General features: G+C 35.2%; 1 protein-coding gene across 1 annotated transcript in view; it reads right to left on the bottom strand.

Annotated features, from left to right (window-relative positions):
• KIF5B (kinesin family member 5B) overlaps positions 1-22,813 on the bottom strand; it is a 47,218-nt gene that overhangs the window by 10,951 nt on the left and 13,454 nt on the right. Inside the window, exons 3-19 of the mRNA XM_004425248.3 lie at positions 17,710-17,783; positions 16,645-16,749; positions 16,075-16,123; positions 15,449-15,504; positions 15,272-15,359; positions 13,542-13,666; positions 12,226-12,330; positions 11,783-11,928; positions 10,619-10,767; positions 9,978-10,171; positions 9,044-9,112; positions 6,818-7,024; positions 6,174-6,317; positions 2,157-2,345; positions 1,402-1,519; positions 801-862; positions 593-702 (exon numbers count right to left, since the gene is read on the bottom strand). Coding sequence (XP_004425305.1) covers positions 593-702; positions 801-862; positions 1,402-1,519; positions 2,157-2,345; positions 6,174-6,317; positions 6,818-7,024; positions 9,044-9,112; positions 9,978-10,171; positions 10,619-10,767; positions 11,783-11,928; positions 12,226-12,330; positions 13,542-13,666; positions 15,272-15,359; positions 15,449-15,504; positions 16,075-16,123; positions 16,645-16,749; positions 17,710-17,783 — 1,990 coding nt within the window. The remainder of the gene's footprint in view (positions 1-592; positions 703-800; positions 863-1,401; positions 1,520-2,156; positions 2,346-6,173; positions 6,318-6,817; positions 7,025-9,043; positions 9,113-9,977; positions 10,172-10,618; positions 10,768-11,782; positions 11,929-12,225; positions 12,331-13,541; positions 13,667-15,271; positions 15,360-15,448; positions 15,505-16,074; positions 16,124-16,644; positions 16,750-17,709; positions 17,784-22,813) is intronic.

Raw genomic sequence — 22,813 nt, 5'->3', positions numbered from 1 at the left:
TTGCAATAACAGTTGAAGTTGGGATTTTTTTCCTTGTATTGATTGGTTAACATCAAAGATCTAAGAAAAATTTTCAAAAATTTCATCTGAAACTTAGAAGTTATAAATGAAAAAATGCTTTATTTTTTAAGTAAAAAAATTATAATTTCAATAAAAAAAATGCAGGTTTCTAATAGGATATATTGTCCACCAGTAGCCTATTATTTTCTCTTGTCTAAAGAGTCAACCTCGGGCCGGCCCCGTGGCTTAGCGGTTAAGTGCACGCGATCCACTACCGGCAGCCCGGGTTCGGATCCCGGGCATGCACCGATGCACCACTTCTCTGGCCATGCTGAGGCTGCGTCCCACATACAGCAACTAGAAGGATGTGCAACTATGACATAAGACTATTTACTGGGGCTTTGGGGGAAAAAAGGAGGATTGGCAATAGATGTTAGCTCAGAGCCGGTCTTCCTCAGCAAAAAGAGGATTAGCATGGATGTTAGCTCAGGGCTGATCTTCCCCACACAAAAATAAATAAATAAATAAAAATAAAGAGTCAACCCTTTTCAGTTCGTTTCTAATATCTTAGAGGAAAGAAAAGTATACTTACTCTTGAAGATCAGTAATAAGTTTTTCTTTTGCCTCAACTTCATCTCTCAAACTACTAATTTGTTTTTGATGAGTTTCTCTATGGCTTTGGATCTGTTGTTCAACAGCTTGCTAAAATTATTGGGGGGAAAAAGATGTTAAGTCAGACTAATCAAGATTAATAAAGATGTGATTAAAGCCATTAGAATCCAATGTTACATCACACTTGCCTTAACTTCATTTGCAGTCTGAACCTTATTTAAGTGCTCCTTTTCCATTTCATGGACCTTCTCTGTTGGTGTAGGGAGAGAAAACAGAAGAGAGGAAATAAACCTTCAAGTTCTTCATATAAACCAAGGAGCAAATGGGTTTTATGAGGGTTATGTTCCTTAGCAGTACTTCACTTTAAATTACCCAAATACCACATAGTAAATCTTGCTCTCCAAGCTCAGTGACATGTTGACTAGCACACTTAGTTATACCCTTTGTGTTGACATTGGAGTTTCCCTTATTTTCCCTGCCTAATCCCGGAATAGATGGGTTAGGGCAATGGTAGCGAAATGAGATAGCGTTCTAAAAGTCCTCTATGTCGACATTCATATATATACATAATCACACAACTTCATAACTTTGTGGGCAATTCCCAGATAGGCCACTTCCATATTCAAACACAATTTCAAAAATGTTTCAAAGCCACATTAAATATTTGTTTACTATTCCAAGCTATCTGTATTCCTACTATTCTCTATCAGGGTGAATATAAGTTTACTTCAATTATACTAAAGAATGAATTAATGTAGATATAACTCATAAATAATTGGAAGCTAATACCTTGTGCTCGAAGCTGGACTAGTTCTTCACTGAGCGAATCCACAGATTCCTCCAGCTGTCTTTTCTTTTGCTCCACATTTTGAAGGTATTCAGTCAATGACTTGATTTTGGCTTCATGCTTTTGGGAAAAATATACCGATATGAAGTGGAAAAAATTCTCAAGCACACATTTTGTTGTTACGAATACTTGAAAGTAAGCAAGTTTTATTGATATATCTAAACATTCAATACATTTAAAGGAGAATATATTTAAACCTAAAATGTTCAGAGGCCAGATTTTGCAATGGCAATGCATTTAATCGATGAAATGGTCAGCTGTATAGCTTATAACACTTGCAAAACTAAGGCACTGAAGGCTAAAATGAGATAATATTCTTATTGTTATCGCCATCCGATGTTACCCTCTTCCCTCCTACAATTCCTATCTTGGTGAATGACCTCATCCATTTACCACTGCCAAAGCCAGAAAAGTGGCCCTGCAGTTTTGTCCACCACGGAATTCTTCTAGATTCTTCAACAGTCACATCAGTCACATCTTTCTACTAAATTTCTATACATAACATATACATGTTAGCAAACAATTCAATTAAATCATGTTATTATACTACAGCTAGACTAGGAAAAATTGATCAAATTAACCTTGTTACTTAACTCAAAATAACCCATGGAAGTTCATTTTCCTTAAAACCTTTACAATAATAAAAGTTATATGTGGCTGTTCAAAAAATGAAGAAACTTTGTTCTATAATACATACTTGAGAGATGCGAAGCTGGCATGCTGCTAACTCCTTTTCATTTTCTTCCATTTTTTTGTTGCTCTCAGTTTGTGTGCTTTCTAACTGTTTGCAGCGTTTTACCATCGTTTTTACTTCTGACTTCATTTTGCTAATGTAGAGCCTTGCAACAGTGAACTCTTCATCTATCATCCCAGTTCCCTCAGGCTGCTGTGAGAAAAAAGTGAAATAAAAAATTCAAGACAAAAATGTTCAGTGTGTTTACCCAATTAAGACTCTAAAATCTTACAACAAAATTAAATATGTGCTCAATATTCATAGGAAGTCTGGAATTTTTCTTTTACTAAATATTGTTTTTAATAAAGGGCAAGTAAAACAGACCTTAATTTTTGTCTCCTTTACTTTCTAAAACTTAATGTTAATACATGCCTACAAGAAAAAAAAAATGTAAACCGAAAAAAAAGGATTTCCTTTTCATAGGCCTTCTGTAGTAAATTCACTGTTAATCATGTGTAAGTCCAGTTTAAAACATAACAAATAATGACGTTTAGGTGGTAGGGAAAGAATGACTTTTTTTTTTTTTGGTGAGGAAGATCAGCCCTGAGCTAACATCCATGCCAATCCTCCTCTTTTTGCTGAGAAAGACCGGCTCTGAGCTAACATCTATTGCCAATCCTCCTCCTTTTTTCTCCCCCAAAGTCCCAGTAGATAGTTGTACGTCATAGTTGCACATCCTTCTAGCTGCTGTATGTGGGACGCTGCCTCAGCATGGCTGGACAAGCGGTGCATCAGTGCGCGCCCGGGATCCGAACCCGGGCCGCCAGTAGCGGAGCACGCGCACTTAACCGCTAAGCCACGGGGCCCGCCCCCAAGGGAAAGAATGACTTTTAAGCTCATCAAGGAGGGACTGTGATCACTGTACACATTCCTTAACTTTCATGGGTTTCATTATAAAATTCCAATATAATAATCAGTGTCAAAATTAAGTGGAGCTTGAGAAGGAAGAAATAAAACTGTCTTTGTTTGCAGATGACATAATTGTTAAAAAAAACTCCTGGAACTAATAGTCCATTATAGTAACATCACAGGATACCAGGTTAACATACAAAAGTCAACCACTTTCCTATTTACCAGCAATGAACAAGTGGAATTTGAAATTAAAAAGACAGTGCCATTTATATTAGCAACAAAAAGAAAAAACGAGTACTTAGGTATAAATGTAACATAATACTTATAAGATCTATATAAAGAAACTATAAAACACTGAAAAAAATCAAAGAAAAACTAAATAAATGGATATATTCCATATTCATGGATAGGAAGACTCCATATTGGTAAGATGTCAGTTCTTCCCAACTTGATCTATAGATTTAATATAATCTCAAGCAAAATCTCAGCAAGTTATTTTGTAAATATAGACAACTCTAAAGTTCATATAAAAAGGCAAAAGACCCTGAAGAGCCAACACAACACTTAACAAGAGGAAAGTTGAAAGACTGACACTAGCCAACTCCAAGACTTACTAGTAATCAAGATGGTGTGGTACCAGCAAAAGAACAGACAAACAGGTCATTGGAACAGAATAGAAAGCCCAGGAATAGAGGCACATAAATACAATCAATTTATCTCAGACAAAGGGGCAAAGGCAACTCAGTGGAGAAAGAATAGTCTTTTAAACAATTTGTGCTGGAACAATTGGCCATCCACATGTCAAACAATGAATCCTGAGACTTTATACCTTTCAGAAAAAGTAGCTCCAAATGGATCACAGACCTAAACATAAATGAAAACTAAAAAAATTCTCGAAGATAACAGGAGAGAATCTAGATGACCTGGGGTTTGGAGATGAGTTTTTTGATACAACACCAAAAACACAATCCATGAAAGAGAAAAACTGATAAATTGAACTTGTGTTAAAATTAAAAACTTCCGCCCTGCAAAAGACACCATACACATCTATTAGAATAGCTCAAACCAAAAAACTGATGACACCAAACACTGGTAATGTGGAGTAACAGCAACTCTCACTCATTGCTGGTGGGAATGCAAAATGCTATAGCCAATTTGGAAGACGGTTTGGGAGGTTCTTACAAAGTTAATAGTCTTAACATACAATCTAGCAATGATGCTTCTAGATATTTTTATCCAATTGAATTGAAAACTTATGTTCACAGAAAAGCTTGCATATGAATATTTATAACTGTAAAAACTAGAAGTAACAAAGATATCCCTCAACAGGTGAACGGATAAACAAAGTACCATACAATGGAGTAATTCAGTGATAAAAAAAATAAGCTATCAAACCACAAAAAGACATGAAAGAATCTTAAATGCACATTCCTAACTGAAAGAAGCCAGTTTGAAAAGGCCACATACTATATGATTTCAACTATATGACATTTTGGAAAAGGCAAAACTATAGAAATAGTAAAAAGATCAGTGGTTGCTAAAGGTTTGCGAGAGGGATGAATAGGCAAAGCACAAGGGATGTGTTAGGGAGGTGAAACTATTCTATGACACTGTAATCGTGCACTTATATTATGCATTTGTCAAATCCATAGAACTGTACAACACAAAGAGTGAACCGTAATGTAAAAAAATATAAAACAAGTTGAGCGGAGCTCAAGTAGTGCTTACTGATGATGTTAACAGGAAAATAATTATGTGAAAATGACCAAAATATTGAGGATCCGTAGATTTTCTTTTTTTAAAGAACCTAATTGCAAGGCTGACTTGTTTTCAAAAGCTATAACAGTACAGTGAAAAAAGCAGTGTAGGAGTCAGGGAACCTGCTCTGCCACTAAACATAAGCCATTTCTGCACTCTTTATTTTCTCCATCTTTACCACTTTTTCACTTAAGATTATTTGAACATGAAATAGAAAGATTTTTCTAAAAAGAACTTGCAAGTCTGAAAAGAAAATTTTGAACACCACCTTTCTAGTGTTCAGTGATACGAAGTAAATCTATTTTTCCATCCCAGAAGATTCCCACACAGCTGTAACATCTCACATGACTTCACCATGAACAGCACAGGGCAGACTATTCAGACAGATGGTTAAGAGAGAGCAGGTCATTCAGTATTTAACAATACCAATTTTCCTTCGTTTCAACAAAGTGAACCAACGTTAAGAAATGATGTAGTATTTGGAGAATGATTACAAGAATCCTTGCCTCTATCAACAAACAGCAGCTTTGAATAACAACTGACAGAAGGAATGGGTGCTCCATATTGAAAACTTTTATTTCATTTCCAACTCTTGTTAAACTGGGCTTCTTAGTAGGCTCTCACCATAAACCCAAGTATAAGTTTGTTCTTTGTTACTATAATTCTGCATTAATCAAAAAGGTAAAGTCCTAACAAATACCTACTACAACATATAAATCTTTTATGTTGCATGTTTTTGCAGTTGAGTCTTAGTTTGCTTTTTTGGTCTACGTTTTAAAATCTACCAGATAATTAAAATTTTTTACCACATGCCTAGTGCTAATATAACCAATATTAATACCCTGAAAAAGATTACTAGAAAAAAGTCACAGATAAATAAGTGTGGCAAAATTTTGACAAGTGATAACTGAGGTGTCATGATATTATCCTCTCTTCTGCTATGTATTTGAAATTTTTCATAAAAAAAAAAAAAAAGAACTAATTAGTAGTGCTCATCTTTTATCTTTTTCAACACTTAAAGCAACAACAGGCCAATTCATTTATGAGTTTACTCCCCGAACTAATCTTCACTGTTGCTCCAATTATATACTTTCATGTATGGTAATTTATTAACATAATTTCTAAGTGCAAAAATCTTTACTTAGTAAAGAACCAAACACGCGGTCCAAATAAATGCTACTTACGATGTCTATTGAGTACCCCTTATTCTCTTCTTCTTTTCTCATCTATTTAAAATGAAGTTAATACCATCTACTACACATGACTATTGTGTGGATGAGATAATTGGTATGAAAAGAACTTTGTAAAAAATAAGTAGTAAACAAAAGTATGAATTGTATACACACAATTATATTTGGGTATTGTATTTACCTTTACATCATTATTTCCTACAGCAATTCCTATTTCTGCAAGGTCTTTTAATAAAGATGCCATCATCTCAGCTGCTCGTTTTTTCTGGTGGTTGGTCATTTCCTTAAGTTTCTGAAGCTCAGCATCTATACTTGCTAATGTTGCCTAAAAGAACCAAAAACCAAAGGTACAGTTAAATCTATTAAATGAAAGAACATTTCAAATATTGACAGATATTTCAAGTTTTCACCTAGTACTCACAAAACCATCTTCTGCTTTCACTTTCTTGAACTATCTGAGTTCTGGGATAGCCCCCAGCTCAAACTTTAAAAAGTATTTTAGACTTGATAGACCATGTAAAGTAGCCATACTATACTCCATTAAGAGCAGGTAGTTTGTATTATTTCCTTAATGTTTGAGATTGGGTAATACTTTCTGTCTAGAAATGGGAAACTTCCAAATTAATCAGATTCGATTTTCATTTATTACCATAGTATGGCTTATCTTTGGAAACTGAGTCTGAACAAATTAATGTTAGAATAAACTGACAGTTTTCTAGATAGTTGGCATGTTTTCTTTATCTACTTTCTATATACTTATTTAGGTAATTTTTCAATTATGAATACTTGCTCTAAAGTATTAAGAAGGAAAAAACTATATCCTACCGATTTTTGATTCAGTTCATCACTAAGCAATTCATATTCCTTAGTTTTGTCTTCCACTTCCTGAGACTTCTGATCATAATTGACAGCAAGTTCCTCTAGGGCTTGTAAAACTTCTTTCACTTCTTCTTTGGAGGCATCGTTTTCTGCCTGCAGGCGATTCAGCTCAGCTTGCATATTATCTTGATCCCTTCTGGTAGATGCCAGAAGCTACATAAAAGAGCAAAATATCCATTTTTGCCAAAAGTATACAGGTTTTAAAAAATGTATTTGCTTCACCATTTGCTAAGCACAAAGGGAATGAAATGTGGATGCTAGTGTGATAACATTTATTCATTTAACAGATTTACTGAACGTCTACTATGTACAGGCACTGTTTTAGACACTGTGGGAGACAGAAAGGAAATCAAATAAAGGCTTTGCCTTGGAGGAATCGAATAGAAGAAAGACACATACATAAACAAATACAAGATGGAATGTAAGAGCCACAAGGGACAGGACACAACAGACGAAGTGCTTGGTAGTAAAGGAAAAAGGGGCATATTTCTGTAGGGTATTCATGGAGAAGATGGCTAAGATAGGTAGATTTTAGTCATCTGCAAATTAACGTAATAGAAAGAAAAAGGCATTCTAAGCTCATGAATAGTGTGCACAGAAAAAGAAAGAAATTAGTACGTGTTTAGAAGATATGCTTAAAAGTTTAGATTTCCTTTGGGCAGCAAGGGGTGGCATCTGAGCCATGCCTCAGGAAAACTTGGTATCAGCATATAAAATTTCAACTAGAGAGAAGCCATGAGACTAGTTAGGAGGATACTGCAATCATTCAGGGTCAATGGCTTTTAAGTAGAGGCATTTGGAAAGGTGTGGGCGTGTTAATAATGGGGCAGAACGCTAATGGCACTTAGAAGTAGGGGCTAGGGATGCTAAATGTCCTACAACGCACAGGACAGAACAATATAATGAGGAATTAGGCAACTGTTACTAGCGCCCCTTTGAGAAACAATGCTATAGTTGAAATAAGTATAAAGATGATTTGGCCAGGATTAATTTGACTGATGATGGGTATCTCTTTAGTATTGAAGCTGTACAGTCTTTGCCCCATCCCCAAAACAAACCTTAAACGAAAGACCGTTTTTCAATTATCCCCCTGCTCTCCCAGGTGAGATAAAACGAAGGTCCAAACTAGGTGACAAACTAGACAAGAGAATCTTGGAAGAACTAAGATGAAAGTAAAGATGGTAGAAATGAACAACAGATTAGATGAGGGTAGAAATGGTGAAGGAATAAAAAATGATTCTATTGACATACTCATTCCCACAATAAGGGTCATACCCAAAATTACAGAATTATTAAAGATAAAGTCAATGTAATTCAGAAATTAATATTTTCTCTTATTTAATAATCTCTTTAGACTTATATCAATGCAATTCAGAAATCAATATTTTCTCTCTTTAATAATTCCTTTAGACCTGTACCTGTATGTTTAAGTGAATGAATGAGAATAAAACATTGTGCTTTTTATATCCCTTCTGTCATTTCCATGTGGACATACTTCTCATTAAGGGAGGGGGAGTCTAAGGTTACTCCAGCTCAGTGTAATAAGTCTTTCCCAAGAATCTGTAAGAAATGTTTTAGGGCTGGCCCCGTGGCATAGTAGTTAAGTTTGGCACACTCTGCTTCAGCAGCCCAGGTTTGTTCATAGGTTCGGATCCCAGACATGGACCTACACCACTCGTCAGCCATGCTGAGGCAGCGACCCACATACAAAATAGAGGGAGACTGGCACAGATGTTAGCTCAGGGCTAATCCTCCTCAGCAAAAAACAAAACAAAACAAAACAAAAAAAAACAACTGTTTTGGGAAGAATAAGGAGATAAAACAGCACTGTACTTCAAGCAGGGAAGTATAAGACAGCGTTAAAAATTCCAGCAGACGTGTGTTAAAGAATAAATACTAAGAAAAAGTTATCCTCTCCTCTCTAGTTAGATAGAATTCAAACTTAAAAACAAAAAAAAAACAACACAAAACCTAAAGAGGAAATCAATCTCTGCTTTAATCCATATATCAATGTCATAGGATATCCCCAGTGGAGCACGGACATATTCAAAACTTTTTAAAAAGTACTCTGGTATGTACTGAGCTCTGTGGATTCCTTCATCTTTTATGTTTAAAGGATAATGACGAACTATAAAGCTTTTCTGGAAGGAATATGAAAGGTATTCAACTTACTTCTTCCTGATCCAACATTTGTGTCTTCAGTTTCTCTACCAACTGGCTCTGTTGATTAATTTCTTCATCCTAGCATTTTAAAGTAACATGTTAACCAAGTAGCTCACGACCTGGTTCTGTTTCCTAACACAAATTGTAAGGTAACTACCTGCTCCCAATATTTCATCACTGTTTCTCCAAATTCAACATAGCTTATTACAATCTCTTTTCTTAAGAAAATGCTAAAACATATGGAATTTCTTTTGATTATCAATAGTTGTAACATAAATTTATCACGCAATAAGAAAAAAGGCTTATGTTTATGAAAGCTATTCATTAAATATTTTAAATGTTAAAAAATAATTAATATGTTTAAAGCTATTATTGAAAATAACGGCCATGCAGCCATGTCAAACCTGCCATCTTTGCTTAAAATACATAAAAATTACCACCTAAAAACAAAGGACAAAAACAAAACCAATACTATTTTCTTCCAGTCTCTTTATTGCTCGTTTTTCCCTTCCTCTCTATTTGGTTCATAATTTGTCATTTTTCACACTACTGACTGATATAATCAAAGCAGAAGATATTATTTCCACTCTATTCTGTTTCCTCTATCTAACCTCTTGCCTCATCTTTTATTAGAGTCCTCACATCCCTGATGCTAAGAGGCATTTCATTAAGGCTCTCCAATGACCCAATGCCAAATTTCCTTTAGAAAGTTCTTTTAGCTTAAAAAAAGGGGAGAGGGGTGAGATAGGCCTCATACACAGTTTCTATACAGAAATGAAAATTGTAATTTTATATGTTCTGTTACTACAATGGTTTTCAAAAGGTTAACAGAAATCATAGAAGCTGTATACAGGTCACGAGAACCCATAATATTAAAATTAGAAAATAAAAATACCCATGCCAAAAATATTCTAAAACAAAATAGAATGTGAACAATAACTACCTTGTCATCAAGTTGTTTGTACAATTTAGCAATTTCTTCTTCACATTTTCTTCTTTCAGCATCAGTAAAGCTTCCAGTCACTCCAATTGTGGCTGCAGGTTTATCATTGGTAATAGCAATATCCTTATCCATTGCGAAAGCTTCCAAGTTGGCTTTCTCTTTGTCAAACTGTTCATCAATAGGCACTGTCTCTCCTAAAATAAGACAATAGAAAGGTTAACAAAAATCCACCTAAAACTAATTTCAATTTTATTCAGTTTCAGCAACTCTTACCAACTTTCTTATCTGCTCAGTCCCTGAGATTTGTAAAGATGGAACTACCTTTGACTCTCCCTCATCTTCTAAGTTCAGTCACCAAATCTTACAATTTTTATTGCTTCCACCCTAATCTAGGTACCTTGACATCTTGTGACTTCTACAGCTTCCTAGTTGGCCTTTATGCCTCTATTTATTATTTCAGGTAAAATCAGAATTTAATGTAAAAGATTTTATTCATTTTTATTTGACGATCCCTAATGCCTAAAAAGTGAAAATGGATATGCTTTGTTATTTTCACTTATATTCATATCAGAATCTCAAATTTATAAAATAGCTCTAAATCTGTATTCAACAAACTCAAAATGACAAATTCTTGTTATTACCATTACGCCATCTGTTGAGTTCATTTTCAAGCCACTGAATGGTATTTCGCAGGGTCTTATTTTTTTCTTTTTCTCTTTCATACTTCTTTTTCCACTGCTCTGCAGTCAACTCTACGTTGACACAAACTGTGTTCTTAATTGTTTTGGCCCTAAGAGAAGTAAGTAATTGGAGAAAAAAAGAATGTGACAAATTATTTTCAATTGATATCTATGTTTATTGACTATGTAATTTAACTATTCTTGTCCAGTTATCTCTTTGACTAAATACTAAGAGCTATAATTAGCATAGTGCTTATTCACAACTCAAGTAAGTTTGGGTCAGCCCCAACATCTGTGAATAGCTAAAAAAAAAAAAAAACCACCACCTGATGAGGATCAAAAACAAGGGCCTATATTTTTCCAATTCATTTGGAAGGCTGAATTAAGAAAAGAAATTATTTTTGAAGGTCAAAGTTACCATTATTGATTTTTCTTAGGGTAACCATCTCATATATGGTCATCAGCTCATTATCTGAACCTGTCACAGATGTCAGCAGGCTTAACACAGCATTATATTTGCCAGACCTTTACTTTAGTATCTTATTCAAATACTTATTTTCTTTAATGCTGAATTAAAGCTTCTCACATGAATGTGACTAAAGTTAGCATCTGATTTTAATGTGCACTAAATGTAATTCAAACCCAAGCAGCCTAAAAAATGCCCCTGGCTTTTTTTTGTGAGTTAGATCAGCCCTGAGCTAACATCCATACCAATCCTCCTCTTTTTGCTGAGGCAGACCCGCCCTGAGCTAACATCTATTGCCAATCCTCCTCCTTTTTTTCCCCTTTCCTCCCCAAAGCCCCAGTAGATAGTTGTATGTCATAGCTGCACATCCTTCTAGTTGCTGTATGTCGGACACCGCCTCAGCATGGCCAGACAAGCAGTGTGTCGGTTCACGCCCGGATCCAAACCCGGCCTGCCAGTAGCAGAGCGTGCGCACTTAACCGCTAAGCCACTGGGCTGGCCCCACCCCTTGCTTTTTATTATCTGTCTCTCAACTAAAAAGCTGTGTCTAACGCACTAACAATATGCGCTGATTTGAATAATATCTACCTAACATTTTCCCAAATTTAATAAACAAAAGGCATGTCTACTTTAGGCTCTGTATTTTCTTAAAAACAAACCTTTGACCAAATAGGAGTGTAGATTTTGTTTCAGATTCATTGTACGAAGATGGAGAGCAGCAAATTACAATAGTGGTTCTACAGTTCCCACCTAATGAATCTTGAAGGATTCTTGTCATTTTACTATCTCGATACGGAACATACGTCTACATACAAAAACAAACAAGCATTTAAGACCAGTGGGTTTCTAAATAATAAAATTAGTTATATAAATATACTACTTTAAATAAATTACACAATGATTTCAGTTACCTTAACTGCTTATATTAAGATGGGAACTAGGATATACATACTAATACTATAAGTTCCTAAAAGACAACTAATTCACACATACTGATTCAAATAGTCACTCTCTCTCACTCATACATCCATGCATATATATACACACACCTGTATTTAAATAATTCCCCATAACAATAGAAAAGCAGAAGACATATACTCACACTACCCTCAGCCAAAGCAGAAATGACATTTCCAAGAGCAGAAAGTGACTTGTTGATGTTCTTAGCTTCATCCAGCACAGCACCTTCGGCTCCAGTTTTACTAACCTATACGTAAGATTTCAAAAGAACAAAACAAAACTACAAGTTTAAGATGATTTTCTAAAAAGTTTAGAGGTGATCAATGACCAGCAAAAAAGAAAGGAAATGAAAAGCTTCATGATTTTCTTTGCCAAGTGTACATTTATATGTACACTTGTAGTTTACTAATTTGTTAGTCCCCTTTGCTACATTAGACAAAAGGAACCTTTTAAAATTTGCTAAAGCATAATGATGATGTAACTTTTGGAAAACAGAGATGGAATTTATTTTCATTCTTTTGTTTGAGGAAGATTGGCCCTGTGCTAACATCTGTTGCCAGTCGTCGTCTTTTTCTTTTTTCTCCCCAAAGCCCCAGTACATAGCTGTGTATCATAGTTGTAGAGTTGTAGCTCTTCTATGTGGGACACTGCATCAGCATGGCTTGATGAGCGGTGAGTAGGTCCGCACCCAGGCTATCAACCAGCGAACCCTGGGCCCCCGAAGCAGAATGCGCAAACTTAACCACTATGCTTCCGGGCCGGCCCCCGCAGAAATGGAATTTAAATATTTAAGCAAACTTGCTTCTTTAAAAAAATGTAAAATACATATGTTAAAGATAGGATAGCAACGTTAGCAAAGTTGGCTAAAGATCTTCTCAGAATTCACAAATTTAGAGATAGGCTTTGAAGGATGTGTCTAAGACTTTTGAGTAGAAAGGAATAGGTATGTCATTCTAATAAGAGACAAAATTAGCAGAACAGCAAAAATGGTCACAGAGGTTCAATATTAAGATATTCGAACTTATTTTGACATAAACTAGAATCAGACTGTAATAATGAAATAATCATCCAAAGGAAAGAAATAAGTACAATCAAACCAGTAAGTTTTCATAGGGAGCCCACGGCCAATATGGATAAAGACACCAAGTTACGAAAAAGATACCTAATAAAATTCATAAGGACATATGCTGAACATTCTCAATAAAAACGTACATCTTAAATCAAAGGTAACACCTATTAGTTGAATTGGACTATGGCCCAAATGACGATAATTTGGAACTGATTACTCAGTTTACGTAATCATAAAGCACTGGCAACAATGCTTGTAATTCTCAAAAATATTACCAAATCCAATTTGATAAAAGTTTTCAAGATGTAACAATGAATAATGTGTGAGTCCAAATTCAAGCAAAAGTTTATAAAAATGCTTAGGTATCTATCAAAATATAAACATTTTACCTTTTCACTACCAGCTAAATCGACCAGATAAAGTTTTCCACTCAGCTTTTGTTCCGTTTGCGTGTTCTCTTGTTTTACATTAATAAGAAATATACTGTGACTCCTAGAGCTATGTTCATTCATATCTGCAATGAAATCATACAAACAACTATAAGCAAACATGGCTTTCCCTTACTAATAATTTCTTTCTTTTTTTTTTTTTCTTTTGAAAAGAGAAATGCACTTCTTTATTTTAGGAAATAAAAAGGCATCACACAATGAACCATGGCTCTCTAAGCACTCTTCTGATAGTGCTGGGGATTTGTTCCAAGGAAATGTTCTCAGCTGCCCAGCTGGTGATGTAGAATGTTTAAAAATAAAAATCATAGAATTCTTTTACGTTAGTGTCTCAATTTTAAGCAGGTTATTTTTCTGAATTCATAAACAGCAATATTCCTATTGTTTATAGAGCTCGTCTTTGAATTCCTCACCTCCTCATATGAAGCAAGTTTTACATGCACCCAAAACAACATAAAAATTTAATTTTATTTCTTGGAACTAATATATAAGTAAAAAGAAAAACAGTGTCTAAGAACAAAAAAATGATTTTTCCAAGTACTTTTTTCCTTCCAGTATTCCTTCATTTACTTAATTAACATGTTATACTCATAATACGTGCAAGGGAACTTTCCTATGTGCACACACACACACACACACACACACACACACACAAAACATTGCCCCTACTTTTAATCCAATTATGGATGATGGCTATTTGTAATAAGAACAAGAATTCTATGCTTTGACATACATTAACTCATTAAATTCTAACAATAATACCTGCTATAATTATGTCTACTTTATAGATGGGGAGACTGAGGCAAAGAGAAGTTAAATAATTTGTTCAAGTCAAACAACTGGTAAATGGAAGGACGGAATTTGACATCTGGCTTATTTTCTAGTCTCTTAACCATTATAGTGCATTTCCTCTCTTAGGTGTTCTAAGATAGATAATTCTATCTTCCTGGAGTAGCACATGACATATGTTTGTATTCTCACTGAGAGGTTAATTCTTCTAAGACAATTAGAAAATGTATGTGCTGAGATTAAAAGATGGACAAGTGGTTGGAAATAATGGTGGAGGGCACTAGTTAATGTCATTCCAGAGAGATGACCACAATGAACTAGCAAATGAAGACTGGAATGTTCAGAGAAATAGTCATTCAGAATGTCTGGAATACTGGGTAGGTAAGAGTAGATGGGGGTGTTGAGATAAGACAGCCTGTGTTGCAAAAGGTAACACCCTGCACGAGCAAAGAGACATATTAAGTGAGGGCCATGTGTGCCACAGTAGTGCTTTAAGCTTTATTGCTTAAGAACAGGGAAGTCATGAGAGTTCATTTTAAATGTATGTGATAGGGGGATGACTTTAAGCAGGAAGGTTACTTCAAAATTACTGCATGATTTAGGCAAGACATCATGACAACCAGAACCAAGGCTCCTGCTGTGGGGAGATAAAGGGGATGATGTAATTCGACGAATGTTAGGTGAAAAAAATAGAACAAGGGGATTTAAATAGGAGGACTTGAAAAGGTAGAGAATTCAGTAACAGTTGCCAGATTTTGTTGCCTTGCTAAAACGTCTAAAGCATTATTTCACAAAGCAAAGTCTTAGAATTAATCAGCTCGATACAGATATTTTAAGGTAGTTTTGTACCTTAAACTAAGTGTTAAAAAAAATATTTTACTTACTTGTAACTGCTACATGTCTGTTAGATTTTCCTTCATCTATAGTATCCATAACTTCATCTGGACTACATACAAAACGTTCTGTGCAACCCTATAAAATAATTTTTTTTTAAGTACGGATATTTAAAAAATTTTATTACAGGGCTTTTCTAAACAATCATTCTATATTATATAAAGTACCTTTACATAGGGAACTCGGTTTTTATCTTCATGAACTGAAAGGTTGGTCTTTGAAACTGAAAAAGAAAAAGAAGTAATACTAGTAACATTCTCCTAAACTCTAAGACTCGCTGTGAAACAGCTAATTCAATCGATTGCTTCCTTCCCCGAGCAGCCTAATAGCAACAGGTAAACTTGAAAAATATGAAAACATCACTATTAAAGTAAGACCCGCAGAAACAGCAGGAGATTTAAAGAGAAACCAAGGAAGTAATATAGAATTTTAGGTCCAGTCCAATTTCTACCACCAACATTTGGAAACAAGAACATTAAGCCAGAGTGGTTCAATGCCCAAGGACAATGTATCTAACTGACAGCTGAGAGAAGACTAGAATTCAGGACTCAAGTTCTCTAATTCCAGTCCAATGCTCTAAATTACTATTTAAGAGGCACTCATAAATATGAGCTTTAAATAAATTATTCTCTGTGCCAAAGGCATTCAACTAAACCTTTAAAAGAAAAAATTTTAAATGTCTGTTTCCTATAATTTAAGTCAATTTCATATAGGTTACTAAGAAATGGTCTCACATCTACTACTAAATAAAGTAATATATGATATTTTCCAACAATCAAAGAGTTTAACTTACCATCTAATAGGTCCCTTATCTTATCCAAATAAATTTCAAAATATGAAACCTAAAAGACAAAGAAATAAAGGAAAAAAGCTCAACCAATTAAAATTATAAAATAATTTATTCACTTATTCATTTAATATTTACTGAGGTCCAAGTGCCAGGCACCATCCAGACTCGGGGGTCAGAGTTACCAACTCAGCCACAGCTCGTATTCTAACGGGAAGTCCTAAATTCCCTTATTTAACTAAAAAGCAGTTTTCATTACATATATATTCACCTAAAATGAATTAGAGATTAACTAGAGTAGCAAGAACCTCTGAGTTCTATACTAAAACAAACTCCTTTATTTTACTGAGAAGGAGGATAAGGGAAAAAAGACTTAGCTAACTTGTTTAAGGTCGTCTAATGACAGATGAAGAATCCACATTTACTAACTCTAATGATCTTTCAACTATACCCGTCCATAAAATAATTTTGAAAATATTTAAAAATATTTTTAAAAGGAAATTAGCATTTATTAATTTTTTGAACAAAATTATTCTAGGTGTAGAATAAAATAAAATCTTTCCCCAAGGATTTTACCTTAATATGAAATTCCAAATTTTCATCCATGGAGTAAATATAATTAAAAATATCTTGTACTATTCTTGGAATAATTCCCATGCCTTCTGGATCATGAAGTTTACCCTAAACAGAAAACAAAACTAGACTTCTTAAACAAACTATAAAGTATGAATTAAAATTCAAAACTTTTAATCTACAATTTACAGTCAATAGAGGATAAGAATTCTAATTATTGCCATTTCTTGGAGAAAATGACTCTACAAAGATCTAAAAAACCCAATTCAACTATTATATACTTTAGTAAGTTACACATAAATACTGTGTCCACCACATGGGTTACCAACTGATCTTAGCTTTTTATTTAATCATTAGATTTAGATTATTCATGCTTGTAAATGAACATATTCTAGGAAAGGCTTTACCTTCTTTCCATATATATATATCTGAATTACTCCTTCTACTTCAAGTCAAATTCACAGAAATGCTAGGAATGTCCTTGTTCTCTATGACTTTATGAAAATGAGTAACATGAGTTACACTAAAATAGCACTCATTTGCTTTATACAGTATGCTCAGATACATGGTAAAAGCAGATGCTCTGTAGCAGTGGCAGAAGATCAGAGGCTGTTTTCTAGAAGCAAAGCCTGAGCAGGTCCACATCTATTATTAACAGTAGCACCGATAACTGTGCAGACATTCTTATCAGAGAAGACTGGCAGGTATTTGCGGGGGGGTGGTTCAAGGAGAGGAAGAAAAATTTCTCTGAATAGAACTGAAAACACGAACATTCAAAATTTCAAAATTTCTCATTATTATAGGGTGACAGAAAATTCCTATTTAATTCTAAAATACTCATAATCTTGTGGTTATGCTAATTGATAAAACAAAGCTGGATATAATATCACTATTCAAATTCAAGAACTAATTAGATTCCAATGATGTTACTGGTATACAATTCGTATCAGAGAAAGCAACAGAGAGGAAATAAAGATGTTTAAGCATGGTAAAATAATTTCACAAATAATGAATGAATGTATTGTCTGTACTGCAAACTACACCCAAGTACAGATTATAAAATGTTACCTCCATTGTGTGTGTCTTCCCAGAGGATGTCTGTCCATAAGCAAATATTGTTCCATTATATCCCTCAAGTACATCTATTGAGAAAATAAGAGAATTTAAACTTCAGGGGATTTTTTTCCTTAAGCAAGATTCATAAGAAATTACTTAAGAATGTTAGAAAACACTAAAAAAATTCACATACACATTAACCCTGTTTCTTATCCATGCATAATCAAATCTGCATAATAAAATATTTGTGGGAAGAATGGTGAGGAAGATTTAGATTTTCTTTACACTAACGAAAGATTCCATCAGAACCAAAGTTTAGTACATAAAAGATTTTAAAAGATTGTAAAGGAAATAAATAAGAATACATTTAATAGTAATTTCCTTAGTGATGATCCATCTAAGCAATTACTTGCTTTCCAGCCCAGAATTACTTTCTGTGGTCAATAGAAAACAAATCTTAAATTCCATAGCTTATAATCATCTCTTATGTCGGTGTACATCTCAAATGACATTACGTCTGTATTCCAAAGCTTCACGTGATGTAAAAGAAAAGAAATGCTCTACTAATTTACATATACATAAATTAGCTTTTAGAAATAGAGGACTATTGACTCTTCGTTAACCGGTGGTAAAACCTCACAAATCCATACCATCCTCCCTATACAAAGTATAACAAGCCCAGTCCTACCCCTTTACTAGGCTGAAGGGAAAAAAAAGAAATGTGAATTAACAAGGTCACGTTTTGATTGCCATCTTTCACCGACTCTGTTCTGTTTTGTTTTTGGTGACAAGAAAGGTACTTTGTTGGGGCTGGCCCCATGGTTTAGCGTTGTTAAGTGCACACGCTCCGCTACTGGCGGCCCCGGTTTGGATCCGGGCGCACACTGATGCACTGCTTGGCTGGCCGTGCTGAGGTGGCGTCCCACATACAGCAACTAGAAGGATGTGCAACTATGACATACAACTATCTACTGGGGCTTTGGGGAGAAAAAGGGAAAAAAAAAAAGAAGGAAGATTGGCATGGATGTTAGCTTAGGGCTGATCTTCCTCACAAAAAAAAAGAAAAAGAAAGGTACTTTGAAATTACATCTATTTTAGAGGTAGCCTTAGTAAAAAGAGAAGCCTCTATTGGAAACAGCAGATGGTAACAGTGGTAAGTAAATAAGTTAAGCAAGCAATCTTTGTTTTTTTAATTGATTATTAAAAAAAAGAAAAGAAAAGAAAAGAAAGAACAATCTCAACATTGGGCACAACTAACTAGATAACAGATTTCCTACAGAAACATTTACTAACATGAAAAAGAGTATCAGTACTCACTTCCCTGGGAAGGTTTTAAGAGACATCGAACATTTGAAACTTTCCTTTAAAATCTTTTCAGGGGCCGGCCAGGTGGCACAAGTGGTTAAGTGCGCATGCTCCGCTGCCGCAGCCCGGGGTTCGCTGGTTCAGATCCCGGGTGTGCACCGACGCACCGCTTGTCAAGCCATGCTGTGGCGGCCTCCCATATACAGTGGAGGAAGATGGGCATGGATGTTAGCCCACGGCCAGTCTTCCTCAGCAAAAAAAGAGGAGGATTGGCAGATGTTAGCACAGGGCCGATCTTCCTCACACACACACAAAAAAAGAATGGTAAAATCTTTTCAGTTTTAAGAAGGGAAGCAAAATAATTTCAAGAATCACATTTAAAATAGATGGGATTGCAGTAGTTCTGTCAGCAATTCTGAAGAAGAAATCATCTAGAGAAAAAAGCTCTAGACCCTTTCCAATTTACTTCCTTTATATATAATTGTTCTCAGTATGTCTACATCATACCCTCCGCTTAAGATCTTTGGATCAATCACATAAAACATAACCATAAATTCCAAATTTCTGTTAGATCTATAAAAGGTCCATTCATGATATGATCCAATTATCTAGCACCAACCACAATAGGTACTTAAAAAATATTTGTAGGTGAATGAATAAGTGACTTTCCCAAGATCACATTAGTAGCATATGTCTATATGATATTAAAGTACATTTGTGTTATATGAAACTATATTCTACAAAAGCTCTCAGGTTAATAAATGTATGCAACACATATGTATTTGGGATTTCAAGCATAACTTTAAAAATCTTACACGATTACAGAGACTGTGGAATATTCAACATTCAAATATTTACTGAGCACCTGCTATAGGTGTAGGGGATGTAACAGTGACTGATTAGGTGATTTCTAGATACATCATGTTTATCACTAAAGTAGTAACATTTTACCAATTAGAAAAATAATCACTTCTTGCCTACCTTCAAATCCATTCCTGACTTTGCTTTCTATAGTGATTTAACTCCTAACATTTTATTACTAAAAAATCTAAACATACAGAAATATTAAATAAATTTTACAGTGAACACTCCTATAACCACCACCAAGATTCTACCATTAACATTTTATCATTCTGTTTGCTTTAATCATGTATCTATTCATCTTGTTTTTTTAATGCATTTCAAAGTAAATGGCAGACTTCAATACACTTCCACCTAAATACTTCACCATGCATATACCATTAACTAGAATTCAGTATTTTGCAGTTTTATTTCTGAGATAAAATTAACATACAATGAAATGTACATATCCTCAGTATGAACCTATAAAAAGTACAAATAATACTCATCCTATTTGAAAATCCTAGAGAGCACACATCTGTAATCAGATAAAATTAGGCACTTTTCGACCTGGCTCTTGTTTGCTTTTTTGGCTCCAACTCCCACTATCTTTCCCCTCACAGTGCTGTTTTGTTAGTAAAAATGATCAAATCTGACAGTTTCATACGGCTCAACTTCACAGTCATACCATAATGTATGCTGTTCATCACATATGCGATACTATTCTTATGTGGGCATGCCTTAGCCCATGTGTCTTCTCTCTGCCTGGAAGGCATCCCTCCCTCTCCTTCCTACTCTTTGTGCATCCTTCAAGACTAACTCAGGCTTTACTTCTTCCTCCAACCCAACTCCACAACCTACCTTCAAATAAACCTGGGTAAGAGTCCCATCCTACGCGTTCTTAGGGCATCTGCATTTAATCTTAATACTTATCACTGTGTATTGCAACAGTCAATTTACTTATCTGCCTTCCTCACCAGCCTGTAAACTCCTTAAGGCCAGGACTGTGTTAACTCCTAGCACAGTGCCTGGCACCCAGTAGGAACTCAAATGCTTGTTGAATGATTATTATTATCACTAACACACAGCATCTTTCTAGAGCCTGCCTCCCCTTTTTAAATATACTTTTGCTGTTCTTGTGAGAAACAGACTGGTGAACAACTATGGACAAATATTACTTCTTCCATACTTTGTAAACAAGAAAAACATATTTAGTAATATGTTTTTTTTTACTATTTTTTTAGTAAATACTATTTTACTATTTTTAGTAAAATACTATCTTACTATTTTTACAACTGCACATCACCTTCTACTTAATCTCTCTGAACTTCAGCTTTCTCATCAGCAAAATGTCTGCTTAGGGGAAGACTGTGAGAATTAGAAGTCATCACATAAAATTATTTTTGGTAACATCTGAGAGCATACAATGTGCCAGGCTCTAATAATTTTTCATATATTAATGTATTTAATCCTCACAAAACTCTATGCAAGGTACTATTTTTTGTCCTTTTTTACAGATGAGGAAACTGAGGCATGGAGATGGTAAATAACTTGCCTATAGTTCCATAGCTAGTAAGATGGAGCTGGGATGGCAAACCCAAGACGATATTGGCTCCAAAGACATGCTCTTAACCACTACACTATATTTTCAAGGAACAAAGAAACTAAAATATATGGCAGGCTACATCTGGAAAAATTAAAGGTGGATACAGTGGCAGACAGTCCAGGTCAGGAAGCCAGGGTGGGTACTGGGAGATCTATGAAGGCCTAGTATGATGCCTGGCATATAGAAAGTATCGAATATATGACAACTACTTAATACAGGGGAAACAAACCTGTAGACATCACTCAGATTCAAAATTCAAGAGAGTAAAAGTAGGTAAATCTTGTTCAAAAGAAAAAATCTAGGGGCCGGCCCCATGGCACAGCTGTTAAGCGCACGTGCTCTGCTGCTGGTGGCCCGGGTTCAGATCCCGGGCGCGCACCGATGCACCATTTGTCAGGCCATGCTGTGGCAGCATCCCACATGAAGTGGAGGAAGATAGGCATGGATGTTAGCTCAGGGCTGATCTTACTCACAAAAGAAAAGAAAAGAAAAGAAAAAGTCTAATGAATCTATAAAAAGGGAAAGGTAATAGCCCTATACACAATAAAGTAATCTAGTTGTACAGAAATTTACAAAGCAATGCAACCTCAGCAGACTGTTGGGCCCAGAGAGCACTAGCTGCTTTCAGGTCATTCCTGGCAGCTTGCTCACCAAATCCACCTCTCAGAAGAAATACCAGCTGGCCCATCATTTTGCTGATTCTTGCCTACCAATAGTGTCTAACCATGGCCTTCCACCTGATCTGTCTGCCAATGACTGTCCCAACTCCAACTTGCCATGTATTTAATTGGTTTCCTGTTCTCACACCTCACCAGGCACCCACCACCTATTCCCACCTCCTCTCTCTCCTTAAATCCATGTATTTATTGGTAACTCTGCCACATTCATATCCTGGCTCAAGATGAGACCCATTAGCTACTACTACATCCAAGCTACTCCAAAATGGTGGATGGCATTTGGGTGAAGATAAAAGGAAGACGTCATAGCCAGGTGATACTTTTCTAATATAAATTACAAAGCTGCCATAGAAGCAGCAGAGAGACAGTGACAGAAGTATCTGTTGTAACAACTGCTTGAAGTCTAATTTTGCAGAGTGAAAATATCTTAGGCTAGGAGTTGTCCCAAGTAGGATTATGGCTGATTACATTAAGAAAATAATTCTCTTTCTCAGAAAATAGAGGAAACAAACAGCAGTTGATATCTGTTCTGTGCTTACTTAGTACCAGGCCCTGGATAAAGTATTACTTCTTCAGAATCATCTTTTAAATCCTCACAGTACTCTTACTTTGCAAAAAAGGAAACGGAGACTTAGAAAGATGAGGTAACTTGCTAAAGTTAAATAGCTAGAAAGTGGCAGAGAGCCTA

This window comes from Ceratotherium simum, chromosome 32 (genome assembly GCF_057802395.1).
Source record: "Ceratotherium simum simum isolate JZ-2026a chromosome 32, ASM5780239v1, whole genome shotgun sequence".
Classification (NCBI taxonomy): Eukaryota; Metazoa; Chordata; class Mammalia; order Perissodactyla; family Rhinocerotidae; genus Ceratotherium; species Ceratotherium simum.
This window is presented reverse-complemented; position numbering and strand designations above follow the sequence as displayed.